Here is a 26754-nt window from a genome sequence, read left to right as displayed (position 1 = left end):
CCGTGGCTCCCGTGCTTGCTGCATGGTCTCAGGCTCAACCCGACGTTGCTGCGCGTTCTCCCTGCTGCTGCCTCACTGCGAGCTGCGCCCATCCCGCGGCAGAGGCGACGCTGCCTGAGGCTGCCCCGCCTGGCACTCAGCACGTGGCGACCTTGTGGACGCTCAGCAAACAAGCTAGCAGGCGGTAATACGGTTGCCCGGCGCCGCGACCACCTCGAACACGGACTGAAAGGCCCGGCGGTCCAGTTCGCCTTCCATCTGGTGTCTGTAGAAGTCCGTGACCAGCAGGCAGAACAGGTGGACGTCCACCTGATCTAGCTTGCCCATCCGGCTGATGACGTGGGGAAGGCTGGTGGGGGAGTTAAGGAGCGAGGCTGTGGGGGTGGGGGCAGCTGTCTCCCAGTCCTCACCTAGTCCTCACCCTGCCCAGCTGACAAGTGGGCCGGGGAAGCTCTGAGCAAACCAGAGCAGACGGCAGGCCTGGGCCGTGCTGGGCCAGCAGCTCCTCCCACCTTGGCCCCTGCCAGTGAGTCCACAGTGTCTCCCGAGACACTGTCCTTCTCCGGCTGGAAGGCACCTCTGCCCAGCAGAGCAGGGGGCCAGGCAAAGCCGGCTGAGGAGGCCAGAGGCCCATGGGAAGGGCGCCTCTCGGCAGCACGTACCTGGCCTGGCTCTCTGCAAGGTGCTAGCGGCAGCTCCTCCCGCGGGTGAGGGCAGAGCTGTGGCGCCCTGCACCGGGCACGGCCGGGCGCAGCCTGCTGCTACCAGCGTCTGCCTGCAGACTCTGTGGTCTGTCTGGGGGACGGCGGCCAAAAGGGGGTGGGATCTGGATCTTCACTGAGCCGTACCCAAGGGGACAGGGCACAGTGACAGAGGATAATGAGAAGCAGCATCGGTGACAGTCCCAGCTGCACAGAGCTGGCGCATGCCCGGGGAGGGGCCTGCAGGGGGCCCCGCCCCACCCACCCGGCCCCGCCTTGCAGGTCTGTGTGGCGAACACACCGGTTTCGGTTTCCGTGTCAACAGTTCACTTTCTCGGGGCTTAAGGTAAATGTCACCTTGACAGCTGCAGTTTGAAAACTAACACAGCACAGGTACCCCGTTGACAGCAGGGCCCCCGCCTGGCCCAGCACCCGGAAGGATACATCGCCGAGACCCACGGGCCCGTGATTGCACTGAGGAAGAAGCAGGACAGGCACTACACGGCCATGGCGACCGGCATCCTCTGCGTGAAGTTGGACAGGGACAGCATGACCCAGTCCCGGACCATGGACGACTGTCCCGTGCTGTGGAAAGTCTGGAAAACCTGAGGAGGAGGAGAGGCCCAGATGTCGGGTGCAGAGACACAGCGCTTCCGAGGGGAGGGCTCGGGGCGGTAGCACGCCACCCGGCCACACCACTGGACGCCGAGGCGCCCCGCCCTCACCTTATACACCATGGTGGCCATGAATAATGGGTAGGGCTGCTGGTTCGACAGGAACTCCCCGATGACCTTGTTCATGACGTCCTGGGGCGGGAAGAAGTCTTCTAGAAACTGCGGCAGGATGCGTGCCACCACTCTGGCTTCACAGAGAAAGCCCTTCCTGATCCTGGAAGGAGGGACCCAGCCAGAGCCCCAGCCGCCCCCACTTAGGAGAGCCTTGCGTCTGAACTCAGCTATCGGGGGGCTGCCTGCCGCGAGCCAGGGCCAGGTGCCTGGGACCTTCAGGGGCTTTCCAAGCAGGTCGCAAGCTGGGCTCCGAGTGCTAACCGGGACGGCAGAAGGCACCACCGCCTCCTGTGGACCTCACCAGCGACTCGCAGACAGACAGATGTACTGGCTTGGGGCTCCCCACCCACGTGGGGCCAATAATTCAAAAAGGGGTTTTGAGGTCACACACAGCGTAAAGCAGAAATGGTTCGGGTGGTGACGTGACAGCAGCGATTACAGAAGCTTTTGGTGGAAACACGGCCCCCGTGGCGTCCTGCGCTCGCCTGTGCCCAGGCGCCCACGCCTTCTCTCCGTCACGACGCGGCAGCGCTGCCGTCAGCTAGGGCTGCTTTCATGTCCAACCGAAGCCACTCCTGTCGGCGCCTGCCCCACAGATCCCCGTCCGCCCGGAGCAGTGTCCCTCCGACCGCGGAGACCGCCATGATGACGGCGTCCCAGCAGCGCATACGGAAAAACTGCACGTAACCAAAAAGCACCGGAAGTGGCCCAGAAACGAGGCCCGCTCCTCCTTCCGGGGGTGCCCGGATATGCCTGTCTGTAGTCGCCGGCTGCTGCCAGCATGGGAGGCTGCCGCTCCAGACAGTGCCCCCCCGAACGACAGTTCCCTCTGCCAGCCAGTGCCCACCGAGTGTCCCCACAGTGGTCTGCTGCAGACCTTCGTGGCACATGCTGACAGACCTCTCTCCTTAGCGCTGGAGTTGAAGCTCCAGGAAGGCAGGGACCCGAGCGCGGTCCTCTGGCCACCACCTGGCTGACAAATGTGCGTGGGATGGAAGTCTGACTATAAACTTCCATTTTAAACTACCGTGTGGAGACACAGCGCACACGCTCAGCTTCCCGGAGCAGCGTGTCTGGCCAGAGTGGACACGGCCTTGCTCAGCGTGTGCTTGTGGAAACCCGAAGGCTGCCGCCGACTGAGCTGCCTGCAGATGACGGCTGAGCGGGCAGACCAGCCTCCCCAGGCGGAGGCCACACGCGTCACTCCACCTGCACTGAGAGGCCTGGGGCCCTGTCCTGTAGACAGAATCCAAAGAGGCGCCCAGCTCGTTGTCCAGAACTGGCCAGCTGAGCCGATCCTGGCACCATGCTCGGCGTGGGGCGGTGTGGCTAATGTCGACTCAGAGACACAAGTTTCTTATTCCAGCCTCTACCTGCCTCCCAACTCCTGCTGAAGCTGCCCCGATGCCCTGGGGTGCGCGTGTGAGCCCGCTGTGACAGGCTCCTCTCCAAGCCCCTAGCAGCATTTGCAGCGGGTCTTGCTATGGCTCAGGACCCACGCCCAGACCCCCGCCCCCCTGGGCTCCCATTCTCGTGCCCCTCCCAACACCACCCCACCCTTGGGGGAGGTGGACAGCCACTGGGACAGCCTGGGAGCCCGTCAGCTCCAAACTCCTAGGTGCTGGGGTCCGAGGACGGGCCACTCCCACAGAGCCTTGGGTGAAGCATGCGCTGGTCAGGGCACAAGCGAGAAGTGTGGTGGGGCCACCGCGGCCTCATTCCTCACCTGTCAAAGAGGACAGACACGCGCTCCATGGCCACGATCGCGGACTCACTGTCGGGGGCAACAGGGCTGGGGGTGGACGATCTGCCTGGGCTGACTTTCTCGTTCCCTGGAATGAGCCATTTGGCACCATTACTTACCTTGTGCAAAACGGACAGGCTTTGGAGACAGCGCCTTGAACCCACAGGAGTCCCCCAATCTGAAACCTGGGGTGGGAGGCCCAGGCAGTTGCATGAGGGACAGTGGTCAGTCCACAGACCAGCTCCCCAGGCGTGGCTGACACCAGCACCTCCTTGAGAACTGGAGGGGACCTGTGGTCCATGTCCCAAGAAGCAGCGACAGGAGACCATGTAGTCCGGAGCTCGGACATGGGTGGGCCTGGGCCAGCCGCCCACCCCACTGCTCACCTGTGTACATGCAGGTGAGCATCAGGCCCAGGGCTGCCATGGCCCGGTGCGGGCTGTGCACGTTCACTCTGTCCACACTCAGCTTGACCAGCGACTCTGCGTCCAGCCGGGGGAGCTGCTCGGAGAGCAGGAGGCGCTCCAGGCCCCTCAGGACACAGTGGTAAACGACAGACGGGGTGGACTCCTCACTCCCAGACAGCATCGCCCCATACATTTGGAGGGGAGGGCTTGGAGTTGAAGCGCTGCTCTGGGGATCCGGTCGCTCATGCCCCGCCCCGAATCGGACGGCCCCCGCTGCCCCCGCCCCAACGGCGGAAGCAGGGCCCGCTCACCTGCCCTATCGCCACAGAGAACTCGGGCCCGGCGTCCAGAGGGTAGTTCTCGATCAGGTAGAAGGCGGTGGCGCACATCACCAGCACGTGCTGCTGGCTGTGAAAGTTCACGCAGCTGTTAACACAAGACAGCCGAGGTCAGCCGCCCGAGCGGCCACCGCCGTCTGGTGGAGTGCGGCATCTTTGCTCTCGGGGACCTTGGCCATCCCCACGAGAAGGATGCCTGCAGAGTTCCCACTGACTCCTTCGTGCGACATGGCCGGGGTCTGACGCACGCTTTGAAACGTGTCACGTCACTTCTCACAGCTCACTGTGAGACCTGACCCTGGGCAGCGGCCACTCACTGGGCGACGCCTTTGAGGTTGGACAGGAGGTAGTCGCTGACAGCCGGGATGAGCTGCTTCGCTGTGTCATCCAGGAGGTCGCACTCCAGCACGTAGAGGACGCCGTGCAGGGCCCCGATCTTGCTGGGCAGGTGGCTGCTCCTCAGCATGCTCTCCAGGAGCCGGCTCACCGGCTCGGCCATGGCCTTGTCCTGGGGCACAGGCACAAAAGCAGGGCTGCCCCAGGAGGAAGCGGGCGAGGCCCGGAGGCCACGGCGGAAGACCGTGTGTGGAGGCGGGGGTTCTCCCAAGAGGCCCGACCGCCGTCCTCAGGCCCTAGGCTGCCCTCTGGGAACCTGGGTGTTGGGAGTGTCCCCAGCACCCTCGCTGATGAGAACGGCTCCCTATGCCTCAGCCACCCGCGCTGACACCCCTCCCCTGCTGGGGTCTGCGGTTCGGGATGTGCCGCATGGAGGGGCCTGCGGACGGGCCCCAAGTGAAAGCTCTGGCTCCAAGTCCCTAAGGGGCCTCCCTGGAGGGCGGCGCGCCACACACGTAGTCGCGACTTGCTGGAGAAACTGAGCGTATCCCATGACCCTAGGGGAAGGTTCTGGAAGCTGAGCCTGGTTTGTCTGGATCTCGCCCCATGTGCTTTCCCCCGTCACTGATTTAAGTTTTGTGCCTTTTTGGCGTAATATGGATCACAGTTGAGAACGTATGGGAACCCTGTGTGTCCTCCTAGAAATGACCTGGGGTGGTCTCGAGGACCCGACTGGCACCTACTCAAAATGTGGTCAACTTCAGTTAGCACCCTAATCACGGGTTCAGTGGACGTTGCACCGAGAGGGACCTTCACATAAAGCACAGTGCAGAGGCAGTGGCACCAGCAGCGGCTTCTACCATCCCCCCGGGTAAGCGACTCCTGCCAGCCAAGCCCACGTCTCGTCAGAAAGTCGTCTGATGGGCCCTCACGGGAATGCTGTGCCCCTGCAGTCCCAGCTGAGGGTGACACTCCTTGCATAGGATGTCCCTGTCCTCCTCCTGTCCCACACCCACAGACTGGTGGACCCCGCCCTACGTCCTGCCCGAGCCCGTGCCTCCAGACCCCCGGCTCTGAGAACACCGCAGGGACGCAGTGCGAGAGGCAGACCTCACAGCTCTGGGCGAGTGTCTCAAGGGGAAGAGGCAGCGCGCTGCTGCCTGCCCGAACCGCCCAGGCCTGCGGGGAGAGGGCCACGCAGTCCTGAGGGCATCATCTGGCCTCGGGATCCTCTTAAAGAACGATTATGCTCATTTGATCACTGACAGCACAACATTTGCCTGGGGGATCTGGGCCTGAGCACAAAAACACAACTACAATGAAAATGAGCCCAGCAGCTGAAACTCTCCACGGAGACAAAAGAACGTGCCAAGTCTAGCTGCTTTCACGTGGTCTTGACCCCCCGAGGACTCAGGCTTTGAAGAGAGGTGCTCACAGAGGGACAGCCAGTGGACTTGTTGTTTCTGTTCCCTGGATGATGGCACCATGGCTGAAGGCCACTTGGGATGATACCTGCTCTGGTGGCCTAGATCAAAGGGACAAAGTTTATGGGGAGCCTAGTCGGGAAGGGAGAGTTGGGGCTTAGGCACAGACAGGGGCTCAGACTGTGTGGGAGTCCCAGGGCGTATGCAGAGGACAATGGCCTCCCTCAGTCACACAGACAGGGCCATGTGGGGTGCAGGAGGAAGGGCTCCACAAATGTTACCAGCAGCGGCAGCGGCATGTGGTCAGTCACTGTCAGGATAGACAGGACCGAGTTCAGAACGTGGGGGGGATGGGCCAGTCAGGCACGCAGCAGCCACCCATGTGTGAGTGAATGACTCCCTACTGCTGTCCTGAAGATGGGAACTAGGAGCCGCCTGAGTAAGAAACCCAGCGACCGGCCAATGCTGCGTGGCAAAGCGCACGGCGCCAGCCCTGGACACCGGCGTCAAGGCCCTGCCCCAGCGGCGAGGCGGGTCCTCCTCAGGCCGCCCCACACAGGCGGGCCCACAGTGTTCAGCGGGTGCTGTGCGGCGGCATCAGCGCAGAAGGCCGGGCGGCACTCGCAGAGTTCTGACCGGCTAGGCAGTGAGAACCCAAAAGAAGGCCCCTCTGTCCATGTGGTGAAAAACACTGAGATATCCCCACCTGGGGGGCAGAAACACAGGGCTACTGTGACAACATGGTCCCCAGGAGGGAGGCCCTGCTGACAGGAAGCACATCGGAGGAAGTGAGGGGTGCCACGCCATCTGTGGAGGAGTGGGCCCCATGTCCACTGCACACCAAGCTCTCCTGGAGCGTGAGCCACCATGATGGCCGCACGAGTGAGGGGCACAGGGGCCCGCCCGGGATGGGCCCACCACAGCACGCTTCCCGGGCCCCGTGGGCACGCAACAATGCTGACTGAATTCTCCAGTGTCTCGTGCTTGCTATGGAGGTTCGGGACGAGCCTTCCAAGGCTGAGGCTGCACTCCCAACACCCAACCATCACAAGGTGGCCTCTGCACCACCCCCACTTACCATTCCGAGGACAGCGGCCGCCTTGCAGGTGGCAGGCACCAGGTACTGAAGGAGAATCTCGTCCTCTGGAGGGTGTACCCTCCGCAGCTCGGTCAGGGTCATGTACATCATCTCAAACTGGTTGCGTTCGGTGAACAAGTCTGAGACCACGAGAAGCTGGAGACACAGAACATTTGGATGGAGGGGGAAATTTCAATCAGTTAAGTAAGCAACAAAGTTTAAAACGTACATTTTCACAGCCAAGGGACAATAAAGTAAGGGAATTCACACAAGGCCTGACAGGGAAAAGAAACTGGCAAACACCTGGAGGCCTACAATACAGAGCAAGCACAAACGTGGAGACAAACCGTCCGCGGCAGATGCCTGCAGAAGCCTCTGTGCACACACGCGCAGACCCGGGTGCACTGGGACCTGTCACAGCCCACGCGGGAACCCGCACCGCAGCAGTCACCACGGACGAGCCCCATTTATTCTGTTTCAAAACCCCAGGCCCTTCCCACTGTGTAGGGGTTCAGGGTCTCAAAAACCCCAGGATAGAAAAAATTGTTTAAAAAATCTATGCTTGGCCAGGGATTCTTTTTGTCTCCCCAAAACAGTCAGCTCTCTACCATTCAGTTCTTCCTGGCACATCTGAAAATAAGCGTCAGTGAGGCATGAGGGCCCCTCTCCTCTGAGAGCACGTGGGAAGGAGGGGTCGGTCCTTGTCAGAGGCCACGGTCAAGTCCCAGTGATGGGGACAATGGGAGTCAGCAAACCGTCTAAATCAGCAGTTCTTGCACATGGGACACCTGGTTGCTTGCAAGGCCAAAATGATTTCCATGGCGACAGCAAGGCCTCGTCTGCCCCTGCCTCCCGTTCTATCCTAACCACGTGGTGCCGTGTCCTAGGAGTTAGTGGACACTCATGGGCTGAATGCAGAGCAGATGTGGGGGCCCAGAGGGTCTCTAATGAACCGGACACCAAAGAGATTTACAAAAATGTGAAACAAGGCTCCTCTCACTAATTCAAAACATTACCTCAAAATAAAAATGATCATTATTGTTACTTTAAAATGAATTAATTAGTAAATTTTTTTTAAATTTAAAACCTTTATTAATGATGCTTAGTTTGGTATTTGAAAATATCAAGCTATAAACTTGTATTAAAATTGAAAAGGAGATTCTTAAAAATTTCTACTTGACCAGATACAAAACAATTAAAAAACCTTTAAAGGTGTATTGAGGAAAACCAGGCTAAAAACAAACAAACGAAAAAACACCTGGCACTACTAAAGAGGGTCGCCTGTAGGTAAAAATAGCAAGCCCCACGTGGCACTGGCAGTGCCGATGGCTCTGGGCATCTGGTCAACGGGCACAGCGCGGGCGCTGCGAGGCCTCCTCGTCCATCCTGCTGGATGACTGCCCGGATGGTGGTGAGGGGGCCAGCAAGCATTAAAACTTATTAAAACTTCTCGGATTTAATTTATAGTACTGTAAATCCTGACAGATGTCAATAACACACAGGAACATCATTTGCCCCCCACTGATTTAAATAATAGAAACAAACCCTGAGACCAACAGTGTGAGAATGACAGCTGCAAGCTGTGCTTCTCAAAGAGGGTCGGTCCGTGGGCCTGTGTCTCTCAGGTCCTCAAGGACGTCCACAGGGACAGGGAGGTGACAGCGGCAGGACGATCTGGCCACTTTCACTGGCTTAAGAAATACACTCTGTCATCTTGTGTCACTGAGAGTCCCTCACAGGTTCCAGAGACGATGGGCTCTGGGTGCGCGCACAAGTGCACACTCTGTGCACATACGAGGAGACGGGGAGGGCGAACTTACAGACCGAACCACTTCGCTGATCAGGATGACGGGGGACCTCCGAGCCGAGCTCGACGGCAGGACCCAGCGACTGTACAGCTCAAGCAGGAACTGCGAACAGGAGTGGATGTCAACGCCAGCCCGGTGCTTCCTGCAGGGATGTGGGACGGGGGCCCTGGCACAGCGTGAGCGGTGCCCACAGGACGCATCCCAAACAAGTCAGACGATGAACGAGCTCAAACCGCTCTAAAGCAAAGGCAGGTAGAGACCTGGAGCTGACGGGAGACGTGGGTGGTGACACTGGTGTGGGGACGTCGGCCTCCTCCTCCTCCTCCTTGTCCCACTCCTCTTCTCTCAGGGGTGCGATGTTGTTCCCCAGCCACACTGAGTGGATAGACACCTAAAACAGACGAGGACACTTGGGTCATCGCTCAGGGTCCAGGCGACAGGTTCTGAGGCCCAGGGTGCTGAGCTGCAGGTGTGGTGGGGTCCTTTGCACTGAGCTGACCCCGGTCACCCAGCAGGGCCCATTCAGTCCAAGCGGGTCCCGGGTGGAGGGTCCTGCAGACTAGGGGAGGGGGGTTTCGGGCGGCTCGGCTGCAGGACTAAAGACCTGGAACGAGGGCTGCTGAGGACGGAGAGGGACAGAGCCTCTAGGGAAGGACACTTTAGCCCCTCAGGGACATCTGGATGAAGTCCCAGAGAAAAACAGAACCAGAACTCGGGATTTATTTCCAAAACTGGTCCTGCCTCACTAGCTGTCATTTGCAGCAAACCCCATTTTTCTGAATTACTTGCTAAAAAAAGCACCCCAGCAAATGTGGGGGGGCGGGGCTGCTTTCCTGCAGCGGGCAGGGTGGGAGGGGTCTGGGAAGCGTGGTGCTGCAGAGACAGGCGGAAGCCCCCGCCCTCCCCACTGGCTCAGGCAGAGCACCTACATCCCCAAAGGCCTGCTCGTCAGAGCTCCTCCAGCACTCCGCACAGCACTGCAGCGCCCCAAAAGAACAAGCACCCGTGGGCTGTGCTCCCCAATAAGCTGTTTGCCATCGCCAGCGACACTAGGCCCAAGGCCTACTCAGCACGAGCACCGGTTTCTCGCTCCTAGCCTATCCCTCACAGAGGAGCTGTCATGGCGAGCGGGCAGGCTGTCGCGGGCCTGCCGCAGACCGAAGGTAAGCTAGGAACCCCAGAAGGCCAGCTTCAGGCCAAGGAAGGGCCCCTGCCCTCCTTCACTTCCCACCCAACACCCTCTCCTAAAGCCTGCGTTAGCCGAGGTCAAAGGGACTGTAGCGAACAGGTGTCCCAGGCAGGGCAGGTATCACCACGTGACATGCCAGTCTCGGCAGAGAGCCGTGGCCCAGATGCTGGAGGAAGGGCACAGCTGGGCAAGTGCCACAGGGCCCCAGGCAAGCCCAGTGCCAGCCAGCAAACCAGGCCTTCTCACTCGCTCACACAGAGTGACAGAATGCTGACCACCACTCTGACCTATCACAGGGGTGGACGCTTCTCTGTCAAAGACAAGGACAGGAGAATGTGTTTGCAGCTTCCTGGTCACAGAGGAAGGTTGTGCAGGAGAAACAGGAGAGCTGGGGACGTGAGTGTTAGCCTGGGGACGCCAGTGCGAAGCCGTAGCCCAGAGCCCGCGAGGAGTCGCCAAGCTCTGAGACCGCCAAACACTGCCCGGTGCTCCAGGAACAAAAGCCACAGGGAGAACCTCGGTCTGACTGCTCTCTGAGCCAGCCACACGCCAGGAGGACCCCGCAGCCATCAGGGTGCCCCGTGCTGGGCCCCCACTCCCAGCACTGCTGTCCTCAGACCTGCCTCAGCTCCACAACCTGTGGTGTTACATGCACGACTGTCCCCAACTTTCTGATGAGGAAACTGAAGCTCAGTTCACAGTGACCCACCCAGTGAGCTGTGACCTGGCAGCCAGCGCCGGCCCACCTGCCACACTGGGTCGTGTGACCACCCCTTCCTCTGAGCTAGCCGTTGGGACAATTTGGCCAAATCTGCAGCCCGTCAGAGCGAGGGCTTTGCTCCGTGTTCATGCCCCGAGCCGGTGTCCTGTCACTGCAGCTGGCACGCAGGACCCGGGACCTGCCGCGTCTCCTCCTCACCTCAGTCTAACTTGTCCTGTCCCTGTGTGTTTACACACATTTATGTCATTAAGCGCAGAGAATACCTTAAATCCTCCTGGAGATAAATAACATAAATAAAATTTAAAAAAGTAAATCTTCCTTTTACTTAAAAACGCATTTCACTTTCTTCTGAACGTGTTAAATGGCACAAACCCGAGGACGGGGTACAGGGAGCGGAGCGAGCGGGGGCGCGTCTTGGCAGGGTGGTGTGACTGACCTGGCCAAGCTTGTAGCTCATGTCACCCAGCTCCCGCTCAGGGTTGATCTGCAGCAGGAGCTTGTTGTGATCGATGAGGGCACCTGCGAGTGACAGCGCTGTCAACCCCGCCCACACAGCCTGCCCACAGGTGCCACCCCGGGGCTCCAGGCGGCATGGCATGGCCCTGCTCCTTCACACCCCACTAGGAGGGCAGGCCCGCCGGGGCCTCCTGGACCATCACTTTTTCTCCACAACAACCCAGCCTCTGACTCTGATGAGAACCGGCTGGGGACTGGGCTGCAAAAGCTTCAGAGTCAGTAGCTGTGGACGAGGAGACGGTCCTGCAGGCAAGGCTCCAGGGGCCCAGAGGACAACTGCAGTGGATGGTACCTCCTGGGGCCCGGCCCTGGTGCCAGGGCTGCCCAGCTGCACCCACCAGGAACAGGGTGCCTCCCTCACAAACCTGCCTCTCATACCCTCTATGCCCTAGGCCAAATGACCCCTTCACTGCCTTCCATTGGGCGTCACCAGCTGCAGCGAGATGGCCCCTAGCTAAACTGCCACTCAGAACAGCGGCCTCTCTCGCCCCTGGGGGGACCTGCACTCCTCAGGGCTGCTGGAGCATTAGCACCTCCCCTGGCACCTGCTCTGCTCCTTCTGTGACTGGCATGTCATTTCTCATCTCTCCTATGTGCCATCAGCTCCCCAAGGGACCCATGGCCATGCAAAGTCACAGACTCAGCTTAACTCGATGTCCCAGTGATGCCTGGGGGTGCACACACACCGTGTTCCCACACTGAGCCTTTGCCAGGTAATGCTCTCAACATGCCTAAACCTCCTGGATCTAACAACTCCTAAAAAAATCCCTAGGGAATCACAAGAATTGTAGGCTAGAACACTGTCCAGCAAGAACACATGCATCAAAGCCCTGCTCATTTCCAGGCTTCCTTTCCTCAAGACCGTCAACACCTCTTATCCTGGGTGAGACCCCGACTTAAGTGCATTAGGCTACACCGTAAGTAAACAGCCTCCAAACAAAATCACAGTTTGGTCTTTCTCTGTCCAACCGGTGTTGCAGGTATGCCGGCCACATGCTCGTTCGGCCAAGTACAAAGAACCCCTTCCCTCAGGTACCTGTAGTAGCCGGAGACAGAGAGGGGACAGGGTCCCACGCTTGGTATAAATGATGGGTGGCGATGTTCTCCCTCTTGGAAACCATTGCTTGAATTTCATGCTCTACAATTCCTCTGATCATGCTCAACTTTCTGCCGAACCTAAAATTCAGAACAGAGCTTAGCTATTTGGTTTCTTCAAGACCTAAAAGTCAGAGACACCAGGACTTCTCCAAACTCCAGTTCTGCCTAAAGGAGATGGGTCACCTACAGTACCAAATGACAGCCCCTTAGTAGGCGATCCCTGCCCTGTGCCCGTGCAGACGTCCTACGAGATTGTTAGTTTTTGCTCTGTTAGGGTTGGGCGACCCCGGCATCTTTTTGTCTCATTTTCACTGTCACTTGCCATCAGATCGCTTTTGGAGTTGTACCTCCTGCAGCAAGGCAGCACGCAGTGTTTTGTTTTTAATTTCAGCAACAAAGGCAAGGGCTTGGGTGAAGCAGCTGGTCACCTTGGGTGGGGGAGGAGCACCTCGCGGGACACACAGCAACCCGGGCACACCTGGTGTCAAGCGCCTTCAGAGGCTTGCTTCGGGGCTGCTGCTCCAAGCAGCTCACGGCTGGGTTGCCGGCCACGGGCATGGTCATCGCACTCAGCACCAGCGAGGTGATGGCCTGCACGGCCAGGACATTGATCTGGGTCCTCTCCGTGTCTTCCTGGAAGGACAGCCCACACATCGGCGAGTCACGAGCAGCCAGACACCAACACCACCTGTGCCCCCAGCAGCACACAGGTCCCGAAGTCCAAGGCTCTCAGACCACAAGGCCTCATGGAAAGGAGCCCCGAGCACCACAGAAGGACAAGCCTTCCCAGCCAGGGCTATTCTGTCTGCCTCGGCTCACCACAGCCTGTACACACTGGTCACCCGAAACAAACGTGATGCCCAATGTCTCCTTTTCCGAGCAAGGTCTCCCACAGGCACAAACCTCCAAACAGGAATTACTTCTTAAGAAACTACCCTTATGTTTCCCACTAATCTTAGGAACTCTGGTTGTGGCAACGTATGTGTGAATTCACGTGAACTTAAAGACAACGTTGAAGGTTCTGACATCCATCTATCTACACTTTGAACTGTCCCCTCCACCTGAATTAAGGACTTAACACCCAAGACTTTTCACATCTCAGGCTTTGCTTCACCAGGATGTGGCCTTTACTAGTGTCATGTGACACAGAGAACGCTAATAGTCCCAGAAGCCAGGTGGCAGCTATGCAAAGCAGTCCAGAGTACACACAGGTCCACCTGCCCGGCCCTTCTAGAGAGCTGTTCACTCTGATTCGGCCTAAACGCCACACCTGAACGTTGAAAAACAGAACTCTAAAAGATTTCCAAAAAAGGGTGTAATCTTCCTGACCCTTCACCTGCAAAGCTCAGTGGTAAATGCCCTCCAGCCTGGGGGCGGTGTGTCCCTGCTCCGGAACCTCGGTCTAGACATGGTTGGGCTCCTTTACGAACAAGGTGACACAGAAAGCTACAAGCTTGCTGCCCTCCTCTGCCCACCACTAACAGTTCACAAGCTGCCGCACTGGCCGAGTGCCAACCAGTGGATGCACGGGCCTACGTGCAGCCTTACTTCCGGTGGGCTCTCCTCCTGCTCCATCACGAGGGGCTGAGTCACCAGGACACCAAGGAGGGTGGCCCATGTTTCCTCAAACTGGGTATGGCTGGTCCACCCTAGGAATGCAAATGTAATGTGAGACAAGGACACCCAGCCCTCACACTCCTCGACGTGGTGTGACAGGCCATGTGGCTCTAACTGGAGCGGGCAAGCACTAGCCACGGGGCCACGGACAGCAGCTCCCTTAGCCCTGGGATGCAGAAACACTGCCAGCGCCTGTCCCTCAGTGAGAACACTCACACACACGTCTGAGGCCACACACGTGGCATGGGCCAAGTTCAGCTCAGGTACCATGGAGGAGAGGGTGCCCTCCGACCCCTGATGTATAGATGCAGCAAGGCTGAGTGGGGCCAGAGACACTTCTGCCCTGGGCACCAGAGAACCCAAAAGTCTCCCACAAAGTCAGCTGCTGGACTCGGCAGAGAAGTATTCCCTAGCATGGCGGTCCTCAGCCTTTGTGGCACCAGGGACTGGTGCTAGACCGCTGCTCCTATGAGAATCCGATGCCTGAGGATCTGAGGCGAAGCTGGGAGTGGCCGCGCATACAGGTGAAGCTTCACTCACTCCCCTGCTGCTCACCTCCTGCTGTGCAGCCCGGTTCCTAACAGGCCACGACTGGTACTGGTCCATGGCCGGGGGCTTGGGGTCCCCCTGTCCTAGCAGGGTACTGCCACTCAGATCTACCAATCGCAACCTCCCACCAGACCACACCTCCAGGTGTAAAATGGGGACAAAAAAGAGGTACTTCCACGCCCCTGAAGAGAAGTCTTGACAAACAAGAACTGCCACTGCTGCCATGGAGAGAGACAGCCTGCATGAGGGGCATGGGTGAATTTCTAAACACACAGCACCTCTGTGAAACAGGTGTGAGCCCATCTCACAGTGACAGAACCAGGGGTCCTGCCCAACCGCGCAGAGCTCAGTGCTGCCTTACTTAAAGTCTGCTTTCTCCTCACGGCCATGCTGGCTTCACTGCCCTGATCTGCTCGGCACACACACAAGAAGGGACATCAGTGACCACACCGGGGGAAAACACCCCGAGAGGATCACTGCCACCACCTGGCAGAGGGCTTAACACGAAGACCGAACGTGGCTTCACACTGTCAGCTGCCATGTCCCTGTCCAACGCCAAACAAGCCTGGGGTGTGAGAACTTGGGGTCAAACTCGCACACACATAAACTGTGACCGCACTTCCCGCTGCAGCAGCTCTGAACACGCTGCAAAATACATGATGGGATGAGCGTCACTCAGCCTGCATCCCTCATGGACCAAGAAGAGAAGGGCCCGCTGCCACCGCGGGGTCACATGCCCGACCCCAAGGGAGGAGCGCGGACTACCTAGCATGTTGATGCGGTAGATGAACTCCTTGAAGACTTCCTTTTCCTGGAGGAACTCCACAGGGATCTCAGGGAACACCGTGCCAAAGTCCCCTCCTGGCTTGGGTGACCATCCAAGCTTCCAGACCTGAGAGAACAGAAAAGAAGTCGCATGGTCAAGGTGGAACAGCCACATCGCGAGGGCACCGGGAATGCCGTGCCTCTAGGCACGGCCTTACCCTGAGGCCCACGGCCTGCTCCCCGTACCTAGAGCTGGTGCGGCGCCTTCCCGGAAATGGCCCCGACCACGCCACCGAGCACCTCCTGGGCCAGCAGTGGGCTTCCTGGTCTGCTCCTCCCCTTGTGTCCCTTCCCTAACACTGCTGGTGCCACCAGGCTGGTGGTCGGGAGCTAGCCCGTGGCAGGGGGCCACGAGAGGCCAGTAGGCGTGAGAGCACCTGCGCCCACAGGCCGTGTGTCAGGCAGAGCCTCGTGTCTGTTTGTGAACTCCACAGAGTCCAGCCTCGTCCGTCGGCCACATGCTCCTCAAGCACTGAGTGGAGGGCCGGCCTGAGGCAGGCCCGTGCTGTTTCTGTAGCAGGAGCCACCACCCTTCCAGCCAGCTGAGCTGCCACCTCAGATCGAGCGGCAGAAGAGCCCCGAGCTCGTCCGTGTGGGCCTCTGGGCGCGGCCAGCCAACCTCAGCCACTTGGGCATCTCTCCCTTAACGCAGAGGATGCCTCCTAAGTCCCTCCCCTTCCTCCCAGACCCTAGGCACGTCCTGGCGCAGCCGCCCCAGAGGGCGCCCCTCCTCAGGCACGTGGGCCCGCGACCTGTGCAGGTGGGGCCCTTGCTGCGGCTCATCTATAGACAGGGTCTGTGCTGGCGAGTTCCTGAGTCCGTCCCAGACGCCACGACCTCTGCCTGTGCCTTCCTGCATATCTCCCGGCCCCTCACAGGTGTGGCTGTCTCAAAACTCACGGTGACTCTTTATACACAATGGCTGCAACCAGCCCTGCACAGTGCTGCAGCCCCTCCTGCCCATTTCCCGGGAGGTCCTGGCGTCGGAAAAGCCCCAGCTGCTGGCTCTGTGATGGCTTCCAGTGCAGCACACCCTGGGCTGCTCTCAGGATGAGCCCTCCACGGGGTACTTTCACCCCACAGTGCGGGCCCTTCCTCCCCCAGGGTCTCAGGAACACTGCTTCCTCAGTGCGCAGCTCTCAAGTCCAACACACACGCACGTGCACAGGGGCTGGGCCCCACTGGCGGGCACGGGTCCTTTCCGGGAAGAAGCAGTGTCTCCCCTGGGTCTTGGCTGATCTTCGGGACCTATACCAGGCCTCCCGTGCCAGCCCATCACCCCATCCTTATTTCAGCAACTTCCTGGGCACGTGGCCCAGCCCCTGCTGACTCTACTCTACTCACAGTGACCCGTGGTCTCAAACAAGAGTCCTTACCAACACTGACGATCTGAAACCAACTCTGAAGACGACTCCAGAAGTAATGAAAAGGCTGCTGGTCCAAAGCACCTGAAGGAGCTCCCAAGGGGCCACCAATGAGAGGGAAACACCCACTGGAGGGTCATCGCTGCCCCACCATCGCCGCGCTTGCCTGCGGCTCCGGCATCGCGTCAGATGCTAAGCGTCTGCTGCTGGGAGATGACACCTCGTTTCCTGACATGATGCTCCACCCGTTTTAGAGAAGCTAGCATTTCTGCTGACTCAGAAACGGGGCTGCACAGCATGCCGAAGGAAACCAGAGGGGGCGGCGCACGGCGCCCTGCCACCGCGAGGTGGTGGCCGCACAGTCAGGGCCCGGTCCCCCCGGGACGCCCAGGCCAGGCGAGGGCTGCCTGTGCCCCTCTCATTTTGGTCTCTGCAGAGGAACGGCCAGACTCACCAGCAGGGGGACCCGCGTGTAGCTGTTGACGAGGGGTAAGCAGGCCAGGCTGACCACGATATTCCTGAGTATTCCTGAGCGCCGCCGTGAGGAAGGCAGGCATGCCGCTGTTCCTCCTGTGGCCCAAGGACAGCACGGACAGCAGGGACTCCACCATCTCCGCCACCATCCCACAGGCCGCTGTAACATACTCGGGACCTAAACACACACCGTGGTGAAGAGAGGGCTGCAGCGTCGGAACACACCCCGAACCGCCCAGGGCAGGGCACGCACCGCCACCAGCAGCTTCAGCCAGAAAAGGGACGCCTGGCCTCTGGCTGGTCACTGAAGTTCCGATTTTACCCCCTCCTCGTCTGTCTAACCATGCGTGCAGTCCCTTCACGTCAGCCAGGACTTTTGCCACCCTCTTGGCCTTGTCCCCTGCCCACCCTCCCTGCACAGCGGCTGTGGCTGGCTAACAGCTGGGAGCGATCGTGCAGCCTGTCCCTGCATGCTGGCTCTGGTTCTCCCAGGACCTGGTGTCTGTCCTGATGCTGGCACTCGCAGGTCCGCGCTGTCATCCCCGGTTCAGTTTCCCAAGACCGGTGCCCAGAACACCCGGGGCGGGAGGAAACCCTGCCCTGAGGGAAGATGCCGGCACCCTGAGCAGGGTCTGCTTCTGATTCACCTTGCGCCTGGCATCAAGTATGCACCCCCAAATCAGCCGTGGAGTTGATAAATGTTCAGGGCTGTGGATGGATGTTTCCCACGGTCCGTGAGATTCGGCAGGCAACTTCCTTGTCTAGAGAAGGAACTCTTATCAGGCCTGGGGAGTCACACCCAAGCCAAGAGACACGAGGCTGACCTTAGTAGGGTCCTGGACAGGCGTTGAGAGGTATTGCCCTGTGAGGGTGACGAGCAAGGCAAGCTGCTCCTTCTGGCCAGGAGGACGCGAACTGGCCTCAGCAGGGTGTGTAGGGTGAGCACAGCGGCTTGAAGCCACACACACACACACATGCGCTACAGCTGGTGGCCCGCCCACTCTGGCTCAAACCCTGGATACGCCAGAGCCACCTTCACAGCAGTGGGAATTCAGGTGACACCCGAAATTGTGGGAGCGTCTGCCGAGGGCCCACCACAAGCCGGCCCTGGTGGGCGCTCTGCGCAGTGAAGCCCCTCCCCCGGGCCGGCTCTGCAAGGCTGGCACTTCTCGCATCCACCCTGCAGGAGCGCAGGGGCAACACCCTGCTAATGCCCCTCAGTCAGTTGGTGAGTCTGCACGCCTCTCAGGTGTCAACGAGAAACCATGAAATCACAAAGGGAGGCTGACAGCAGCACAGTTTTGTGATAAGCAGAGAGGAGAGCTCGGCTGTATAAGGAAATGCCACTGCCTCTGGGTGGCTACGCAGCTATGAAACCTTGAGCAGGTAACAGGAAGGAAAACTACGTTTACTACTAACAACAGGAAAACCTGGAGCTGCACAAAAGCTGGCAAAAAGAAAAAAAAACAATCGATAGGAAGTATTCACATACTTGTGATGAAAAGGCATGTTTCTTAAGCTGGAGGTGCCCGGACAGGACTCCAGCATGCCAAGTATGAGTTGCCCAAGGACACACAGCTCAGAGCCGCCTGACCCCAGAACCTGGGGACCCTGGTGACAAGGAATCACCAGCCAAGCCTTCCTCCCACCCTCCTTCACCACCATCTTCAGAGAATGACACCTGAACCAGGAGAAAGCACGTGCAGAGCCGAGGTCCTGCTTGCCGCTAGAACTGGTCTAAATGAATGGCATGTGGACTTTTTGTTTTCCTAGGAAGAGCAGGAATTTCACTTAAAAAGCCACCAAAATAGATGGCTGACACTCGGGTTGCCTAATACTCACGGGCTGTTCCTTCCGGCTTCAAGTCCCTTAGGATTTGTCTGTTCATTCGTTACTCAACAAACATTTCTCGATTGTTTACGGTAGTGAAAACAGAAGGAAGACACACTTCCTGCCCCCAAAAGGCCAGAGTCTGAGGTGACAGATGGGCGAAGCTGCCAGGCTAGAAGAGAGGAGGGCCTCCCTAGGAGCATGACGTCCCCTCTAAGTCTGGGGGGGGGGCGCTGAAGTGAGCCAGATGCAGGGGCCAGAGGTGCAGATGGAGGAAAGAGCAGTGCCTGGCAATGTCCCCAAATCACCCTTCGATTTGGGGATGAGCAACAGGACACAGTGAAGTCAGCTTTCAAGAGCCCGCATTCACCACTTTAAACGTCTCTTCCGTGAGTGACATTCAAGCCCCGAAGAAACAGGTGAGAAAACGGGTCTTGAGACTTACTTTGCATGGGCGAGTCCACCCTGTCCTCTCTGACAGCCTTCGGGGTGTCTGTCCGTCTTTTTGGACTGAGCAGCTGGTCCCCAGGCTGCACCACGACTAAAATCAGAACAGAACAGACAAATTCCAAACACATTGACCATTCCTTTTTATTTGCATTTTCACATTTATGCCTCATAACGTTTTGAAGTGGCAGACTGGGTCAAACGAGGCCCAGATATCCTAAGAGTCAATTTTCAACAGCCAACTTGGGCATCGGCGTCTGGGTCGACCTGAAATGCACGAGGAGCTGGGCTTTGCCGTTCGGACTGCCAGGTGCTCCCATATCCCCTGGTGCCACCTCCAACCCTGGCGGTTTTCCCAAGTGGCTCATGGTTCACTGCTGCTAAGAGCACCCCCACAACCCCAAGCTTGGCTTTGAAAAATGACTCCCTGGATCGTTTCCAAGCTGACCACAACGCACAGACGAAAGCGATTTAAACAATGAAACTTCAAAAAACCCTCAACATGTAAACTACAATGTCTAATTAAAAAAAAATTGGCTAACAATCCTTGTTGAGGACACTGTCCCTTGAAAAGAATAACTCACTTTTACTTTACAATTTATTAGTATTACAATACAGTCTAGAAATAAGCATTTTGATTACAACCAAAAACAAGTAATCTTTTAAATGTAATCTCATTAATCTTATAATCATTTAGGAATAAAAGCATGAAAACAGTCAACTAGGACTAGAATTCAGAGTCATAAAATTAAAACTATTTTTTTATGAAAGCTAGGACTCTAAACTCTAAACAAAATGGCCACAAACGTAAATTCAAGTTAAATCCTAGTGTAGACACCAAGGTCCTAAGGTGAAGGCATTTTTATCCACCTTTTCATCCCAAGTCCTAACTGAGCACCTGGCAAACAAGTGGCACAAAAGAAAGGTCTCTGACTAGATCTGCGGAGCCGATCACTAGTTCAAATGACAAAGGACAGAAGCCCACCGAGGTCTTGGACTCACTGGCTTCCAGGATGAAGCGGACGCAGTGGATGAGGGAGTAGGCATGGGTCACCATCTCCGGCGAGGACAGCACGCTCCAGAGGCCGGGCAGCTGCAGAGCCAGGCAGCAGCAGTCGAGGCCGGCCTGGAGGTCCAGACTCAGCGGGACGCGCTCATGGATCACACATGATGACAGCGCCTGAAGGGGAAGGTCCGCGTTAGGGGCTTGGACCCACGCTTCCCTCCTGTCATGGGTCTGTCAGGAGGAGGACAGCTCCTGGCTGGAAGGGAACTGGCTGAGACTCGAGAGGCCGGCAGGCCTTGACAACCCTGCCCTCACAGGGGGACGGGACGCCACCACCACTGCCTTCCGTTTGGTCCTGACCGCCCACTCCCCGCAGTGCCCAGGGCCCCGCGCCAGAATGCCCGCCTCGATCTGGCCGCCCTTGTCCCTCAGCGCCCACACCCTCCTGGCCTGGCCTCTGTTGTGGTCACGGAGGCCGAATGTAAGCCTGGGTTCTGCAGCCAGCCAGCCGGGGTTCGAATGCCAGGGCAGCTACCCCTTGGCTAGGGGAACCCGGGCAGTTCACAGAACTGCGCAGGCCCCAGCCCCCCTCATCTGCAGTATGGGAACAATGGTCCACCTCTTGGATGTAGTGAGACCTGAGTAAGGTGACGCACAGGAAGCACCTCGTCCTGCACACAGAAATGCCAAGTTCAAGCTGCCCATTACCTCAAGGGTCGTGACCACGAACTTCACAGTGTCCCTCTCCTTCTCAGGAGGAAGGCGCAGGTGGCCGGTCAGCTTGGGGAACACCAGCAGGTACTGGGCCAGGGCCTGGGCCAGTGTGGTCAGCTTGCAGTACCACGCAGCGTCACCTGGAACGGAGACCTCTGTGAGACGATGGGACTCGAGCGGAGGCTCGTGGCCTCTGGAAGGAGGCCGGGCCCCTTCCTAAGAGTCTGACGGGAGTCAGGGCCCCGCCCCTCGGAAGCACATGTGTGCACTCACCGACCTGTGCGTGCTCTGCAGGCTCGGAGCCTGGGCTGTGTTTGGCGGCACACATACCGGAGACATGCAGAGCTAGGGACCCCAAGGCCATTTCTCAGTGACCTCAGTAAATGTTCTCCATCAATCAGAGCAACAGCATTTGTTGTATGCTTGCTCAGTGCACAGCGCGGTACTGGCTCTGCAGCATTTTTTAAAAATGGGAGATGTTTTTGTTTTAATTACCAAACAGATCGCTCAACTTGCTCCAGTAGGTGGTGGGCTCCGCAGGCAGGAAGGGCTGGAGCACTTGATGGACAGCAGGCAGCTGCTGAACCACGCTGGTCACATGGTCTAGATTCGCCACGCGAGCGGCTTCAAAGAGGGGATTCTTCTGGCCTCCGGAAATTTCCCGCATGCCCAGACCCAGGCACGGGGCCAACAGGCTCTCGTTGAACTCCTGGGGCATCAACACGCACAAGCTTTCAACGAGGCGAGAAAAATGCAGCAGAAGGAAGGTCAATGCAAACATTTCTAACACAACATGAATTTTTATGCTGTAAAAAAAATTAAGAATATTCTGCTTCTGTCAGAAATAAACAACTCCATTAAACACACGTAGTGAAGTATATTTCTGGTTCCTTTTTGGTGTTTTAATTTCAAAGAAATATTTTAATTTTTTTATGTCTTCAGATTCGCTTGAAATAAAAATTTTAGTATGACAAAATTTTGATAAAAATACGAAACGGAGCTGATATGCTATCCAAGAAATAAGTGAAATACCTGACATTCCCGAAGCTTAAGAAAGATAAGCCAGGTTCAAAAGCAGCTCAAATATATCCAAGTACCACGTAAATGATGCAATTTTAGGTGGAAAAATAGTATTTCATATGACATATTGATTTGTATTGTATTTGGCCAACTTTTTAAACCATTCAGGGATTTTTTTTTTGGCTAATTTTCAGGTAGAAAGCCAATCTTCATTTAGTTAATACTCAGAAAAGTATATGTCATCATCAATGATCAAAACTGAACCTTTTTGTTATAGCCGAAACTTTTAAATGTCATTAGAAGTCTAATTACCGAATTTGGAAAATTCAATTAATTGGTCATTAAACAAACCAACTTTCATTGAATGGATCTTAAGATGATTTTAGCAAACTGATTTTGGACCAATTCTCCTGCTTTTCTCAACGGAGCACTCACTTTAACCGGACAGAGAACCAGCACTTAGGAACGCACTGCTGTGTGGCCTTCCCTGAGCCTCTTTCCAGCCACACCTGGCCCAGCCTTTGCTGCCCCGCCCCTCCCCCGCAGCCACCATGTCAAACCACAGGTCCCTGTGGCTTTTTCTTTCCTGCTTGATACATATCAAGATGGTGATAAAAACCTAAAAGTTTAGTTGGCTGCTCATCCCAGTGGGTCTAAGAAGGAACCCGTTCAGGCTGTGGCTGGACAACACAGAAAAGTGGGAGCTCCATTCCTCACAGGATTTGCCTGAGAGCTACGGACAAGGCCACGGAAGCTTCGCCTGACATCGGGAGTGGGGATGGGGGAGCTCATGACACCTAGTGAGGAAGCGAGAGACCCCACCACAGGTAGTGGGGGGAGGGGCCTCAATACATAAAGTGAGGGGTGCGGCCCTCACAACAGCTAGGCCGGGGCTAGCTGAAGATCAATTTCCAGAGTGCCGTGGAAGAGTGTTAAATCACGTTCTCTGGCACATTCCAGCACCTCTCCTCAGGCCCACGAGAACGAGCAATTAGAACTGTAACTAAGGAATCAATTTTTTTCACATGCATAAAAAGCTGAATTAAACACAATTTGCCTCCTGGACTATCATGTGACTGAACTATGCCCTGTGCTGCCTGGACTGGACCCTGCCACTAAGGCAGCTGCGTGAGAGGCACACACCCTACGTAGGTTGCGTAAGGACAAAAGAAATCAACATGCGTAGGTAATGGGGGAAAGGTGGGGAGCCCCCAGCACCCCGCACTCCCACCATACTGGGTTCGTCATGAATGCGCCCATGTCCTCCGGGGGGAGCCAATCCACCAGCTCTGCCCCCTCCAGCAGCACGGAGTTTGACCTGGTCCAGCACTGGGATCTGACGAGGCGGACGTACTAGTCCTGGAAGGAGGGAAGGGCAGACGATGGCTTGCGCTGGGGCAGGCTTCTGAGGGCCTTCGAGTCCACTGGGAGTGTGATGTGTCCTTCTCCACTACCTGGCAACGTACGGTACCAGACCGAGGACCGGTGGCCTCCCTAGCTCTGCGTACAGTCTGGCAGGGCTGGACTCCGACCAGGCATGCGCACCGCTCATCACACCCCAGGAACTGCTACGAAGGCTCTCTGAACTTGCTGGGGCTGTCGGGACACCTGCCCCTTCCCTCCTTCACCTGTCGAGTGTCTCACCATCCTCCGAGTTCGGTTACAGTACAAAGGGTGGCAGGTCCCCCTCTCTATGCCCTCACCCTGTCTGTCCCTTGTCTGGCACAGCACCCGTCACCTCCTGTTGGGGTGGCTGCTCTGCCCCTCTCTCTCCAGGGCCAACAATGAACTTACGCTACTCTATGCCTGGACTGTTGGCTTCTGGAATCCAAGTTCATGTTTAAACTGAACTCTCTCCAGGAAAGTAGAGTACCAAGGGCCCCATTGGCCCCCAGCTCTGAGGTGTAAGAGGTGAGTCCTTGTGGGGAGTCAGTATGCAGGAGCTCAGCACATGTAAGGAGGAGGAGCCAGGCCAAGTGGGCATGGACCTGAAGGCTATGGGCCCCCTAACACTGATTCCTCGCCAGTTGCCCTGACATCCCCGCCCCACCATGAGAGCCCCTAGTTAGCACTGTTTCTCACCACGCGCTCCCTGCTAACCCCCTGGGATGGCCCTCAGGCCTCCTGTCTGTGATGTGACTCTGGCCATCGCCAACAGGGAAAGAGCAGGCCAGGAGCCCTCTGGGGCTGCGCCAAGCACGACACTGTTCTGCCACCTGAGGTACCCGGCTGCATTCTCTGGATCTGCTTCAGGCAGACCGAGGTGCTCGCTGACCTGCCGGGCCCCTGTGTTATACACAGACACGCTAGACACTTACTTTGTCTGGACTCACTGTCTCCAGGGCCAAGGAGCTGTCCCCATCCAGTGGATGGGACGTGACTGGAGGAGAGGGGCCAGGAGACCCTGGTGCAGTGGCAAGACGAAGCCTGTCCAGGAGCGAATAGAGCCTCTGGTGTCTGGAATCCAATCACACGTGGACAGTTAGGGCCCAGCCTCACAGGAGGAAGAGCAGGCGGCTTCTGACAGCGAGGGGGGCCGTGACTGGCGCCCCCTGCGGAGCTCTTCCTCACTGACACGTGGACAGGCCACAGAGTGGTGCAGGCCCCAGCTCACCTCTCACAACCACTGTTCACGCCCCATAAAGACTTTCCAGAAATTCCATTTACACTCAAACACTACAACAGGCAACATGCAGAACAGCAACCAATAAAAGCATTCTTTGGAAATGCAAAGAAGATCATCTATTCTAAGATCTAAGTGCAAAAACATCTCCCGCTTAATCCTCCAACGAGACAGAACTTATACCAACTTATGGTATAAGTCATTTCATAAAAGAATCTCTGCATCTGGTACAAGATGTTATAACCTTCTGCGTCTGGGCTGAATACTGAGCCTGGGGTCAAGCAATATAATAGTGCGACCTCCCACCATGTGCTACGAGAGTGACAGCTCCATAATGCAAATAACAGCATGACTCGGCCAGGCTGAGAAATCACTCCAACAGGGCCTGCCCTCCAAACAGCACCCTTTCCCAATTAAAGCTGAAGTCACAGCATGTAATTATATTTTTTCTCACACGTGCCACCACCATCCCCCGTCCGCCCCTGTGGACGAAAAAGGGTAAAAGCGTCTCCATTTACTTTGTAGTCATGGAAATATAGAACAGATGTCACAATTTCTGATAAAGGTCTCTGAAGACTTTGCAAATAAAATTAGGCAATAAATACCTATAAAGAAACAAAATTTAACAAGATGTGGACCTAACTTTTACATGCCAAAAATCAGTAACATTTTTCATATCTGCCAACTCTCACTTAGCAGTTAGAGTCTACGCTTTGATCCCGCTGAGATAAGCTGATACTTCATGCTCCCGTTCTTCACAGGATGGTGAACAGTGGCACAGTGAGGACACGCTGCTCCTCTCACGGCCAGCAGGAGAACGAGCACAGCTCCACCTAATGCAGCACAAGTGACTCTGCCAGCCAGTGGTGACTTTTTATAAAGTGAGATCCGATTTTTTTAATGTAGAAAGGCGTTCTGGAAGGCCCTCTGCTGTAAAGCCATCTCTAACGCACATTGACCTCTCGTCCTGTGAGCTTATTCCTTTATGAATCTAAGTCTTCACCTCCAAAACCAAGGAAGGCAGGTTCCAGCATTACCTCTGGGCCAGGCTGCTGCTCTGAAGGTACTCCTGGATTCTGTTGGGTTCTTCCACGGGCAGCTGGGCCATGCTGCTCTAAAGTAAACAAGAGCACACCAGGAGATTGGTAACGCATGAAATAACCCCGCACTCATTCACAAAGGATAAACAGACGTGTACGGCCTATAGCGGCAAAGGCAGATCGGACGAGGGAACAAGTCCCCGTCCTGGACACACGAGCAATGACCCGTTTATACGCACTGGACATGTTTCTCTTAGTGCCCACACAGAGACTACGCCATGGAGGAAAAATGCAGCCAATTATTTGGCTTGCTTTGCTAAGTTTTCAATAAAAATCAGTATCAGTGTTTTTTTCAGTACCTGTAAATTTGCAGCCAAAAGCATTTCTACCCGGCGACAAGCAAGGGTGTCAACCATGCGAGCCAGCACGCAGAACAGAGTACGCAAAAGCTTGTCCACGTACAGCGTTAGCACGGCGCCCGACTGGCTGAGGTGGATCCCCTCCAGGCACTGAAGCGTTTCCTTCAGGGTGGTGGGCTGGCATCGACAGAAGGAAAGAGTATTTGCTAACTGGAAACCAGCGGTTAAAAACCTCAGGGCTCTACCTCTCCGCAGAGCGAGCTGCCTGACAGCCGCTGGCAGCGGGACACTTACGGGTGACAGGTCTTCGCAGCGAGACTGGATGGCCTGGATGAAGAGGCCACTGGCGGCAGAGTTGGGGTGGACGGCGCTGATGAAGTCCTGCATGGGAGGCTCATGCAACAGGGCAACCAGGTCCTGAATGTGGTTCACGACGAGCCACGTCAGGTGCTCCGAGTCGTGCAGGTTCTGACACTGAGGGAAAAGACGATCAGACTCACTTCCAGGTGGACCAGCAGGGAACAGACAGGAACGGCCAGAGCGGCAGGAAGGAGCAAGCAGCTGCCCAGTACTATCCGCACTGACCACAGCTGGTGTCCGACCTCCGGAAATGGGCGTGGCCAGAAGGCATTCTACGGAGGCTGTCGCCTCCAGCCACACACCGTGGCCGCGGTGCTCCAAGCATGCCCCACGGGGGAAATGAGAGCCAGCAGTCCAGCTCCAAGGGACACCAGCCAT

General features: G+C 57.0%; 1 protein-coding gene across 1 annotated transcript; it reads right to left on the bottom strand.

The window, feature by feature from the left end:
• Positions 1-136: 136 nt before the first annotated feature.
• On the bottom strand, positions 137-26754 carry LOC107506969 (huntingtin-like). The gene is given in 27 exon segments (XM_016137923.2): positions 137-195; positions 198-349; positions 1146-1306; positions 1427-1589; positions 3216-3321; positions 3620-3838; positions 3957-4066; positions 4296-4486; positions 6817-6972; positions 8637-8766; positions 8885-9015; positions 10971-11053; positions 12087-12226; positions 12627-12781; positions 13697-13797; positions 15080-15206; positions 16958-17035; positions 17037-17155; positions 19253-19348; positions 20257-20434; positions 20969-21114; positions 21470-21683; positions 23231-23353; positions 24313-24451; positions 25655-25731; positions 26017-26193; positions 26311-26754. Coding segments are annotated over 27 exon segments (3975 nt in total).

This window comes from Rousettus aegyptiacus, unplaced genomic scaffold, assembly GCF_014176215.1.
Source record: "Rousettus aegyptiacus isolate mRouAeg1 unplaced genomic scaffold, mRouAeg1.p scaffold_m13_p_9, whole genome shotgun sequence".
In the NCBI taxonomy this organism is placed as follows: Eukaryota; Metazoa; Chordata; class Mammalia; order Chiroptera; family Pteropodidae; genus Rousettus; species Rousettus aegyptiacus.
This window is presented reverse-complemented; position numbering and strand designations above follow the sequence as displayed.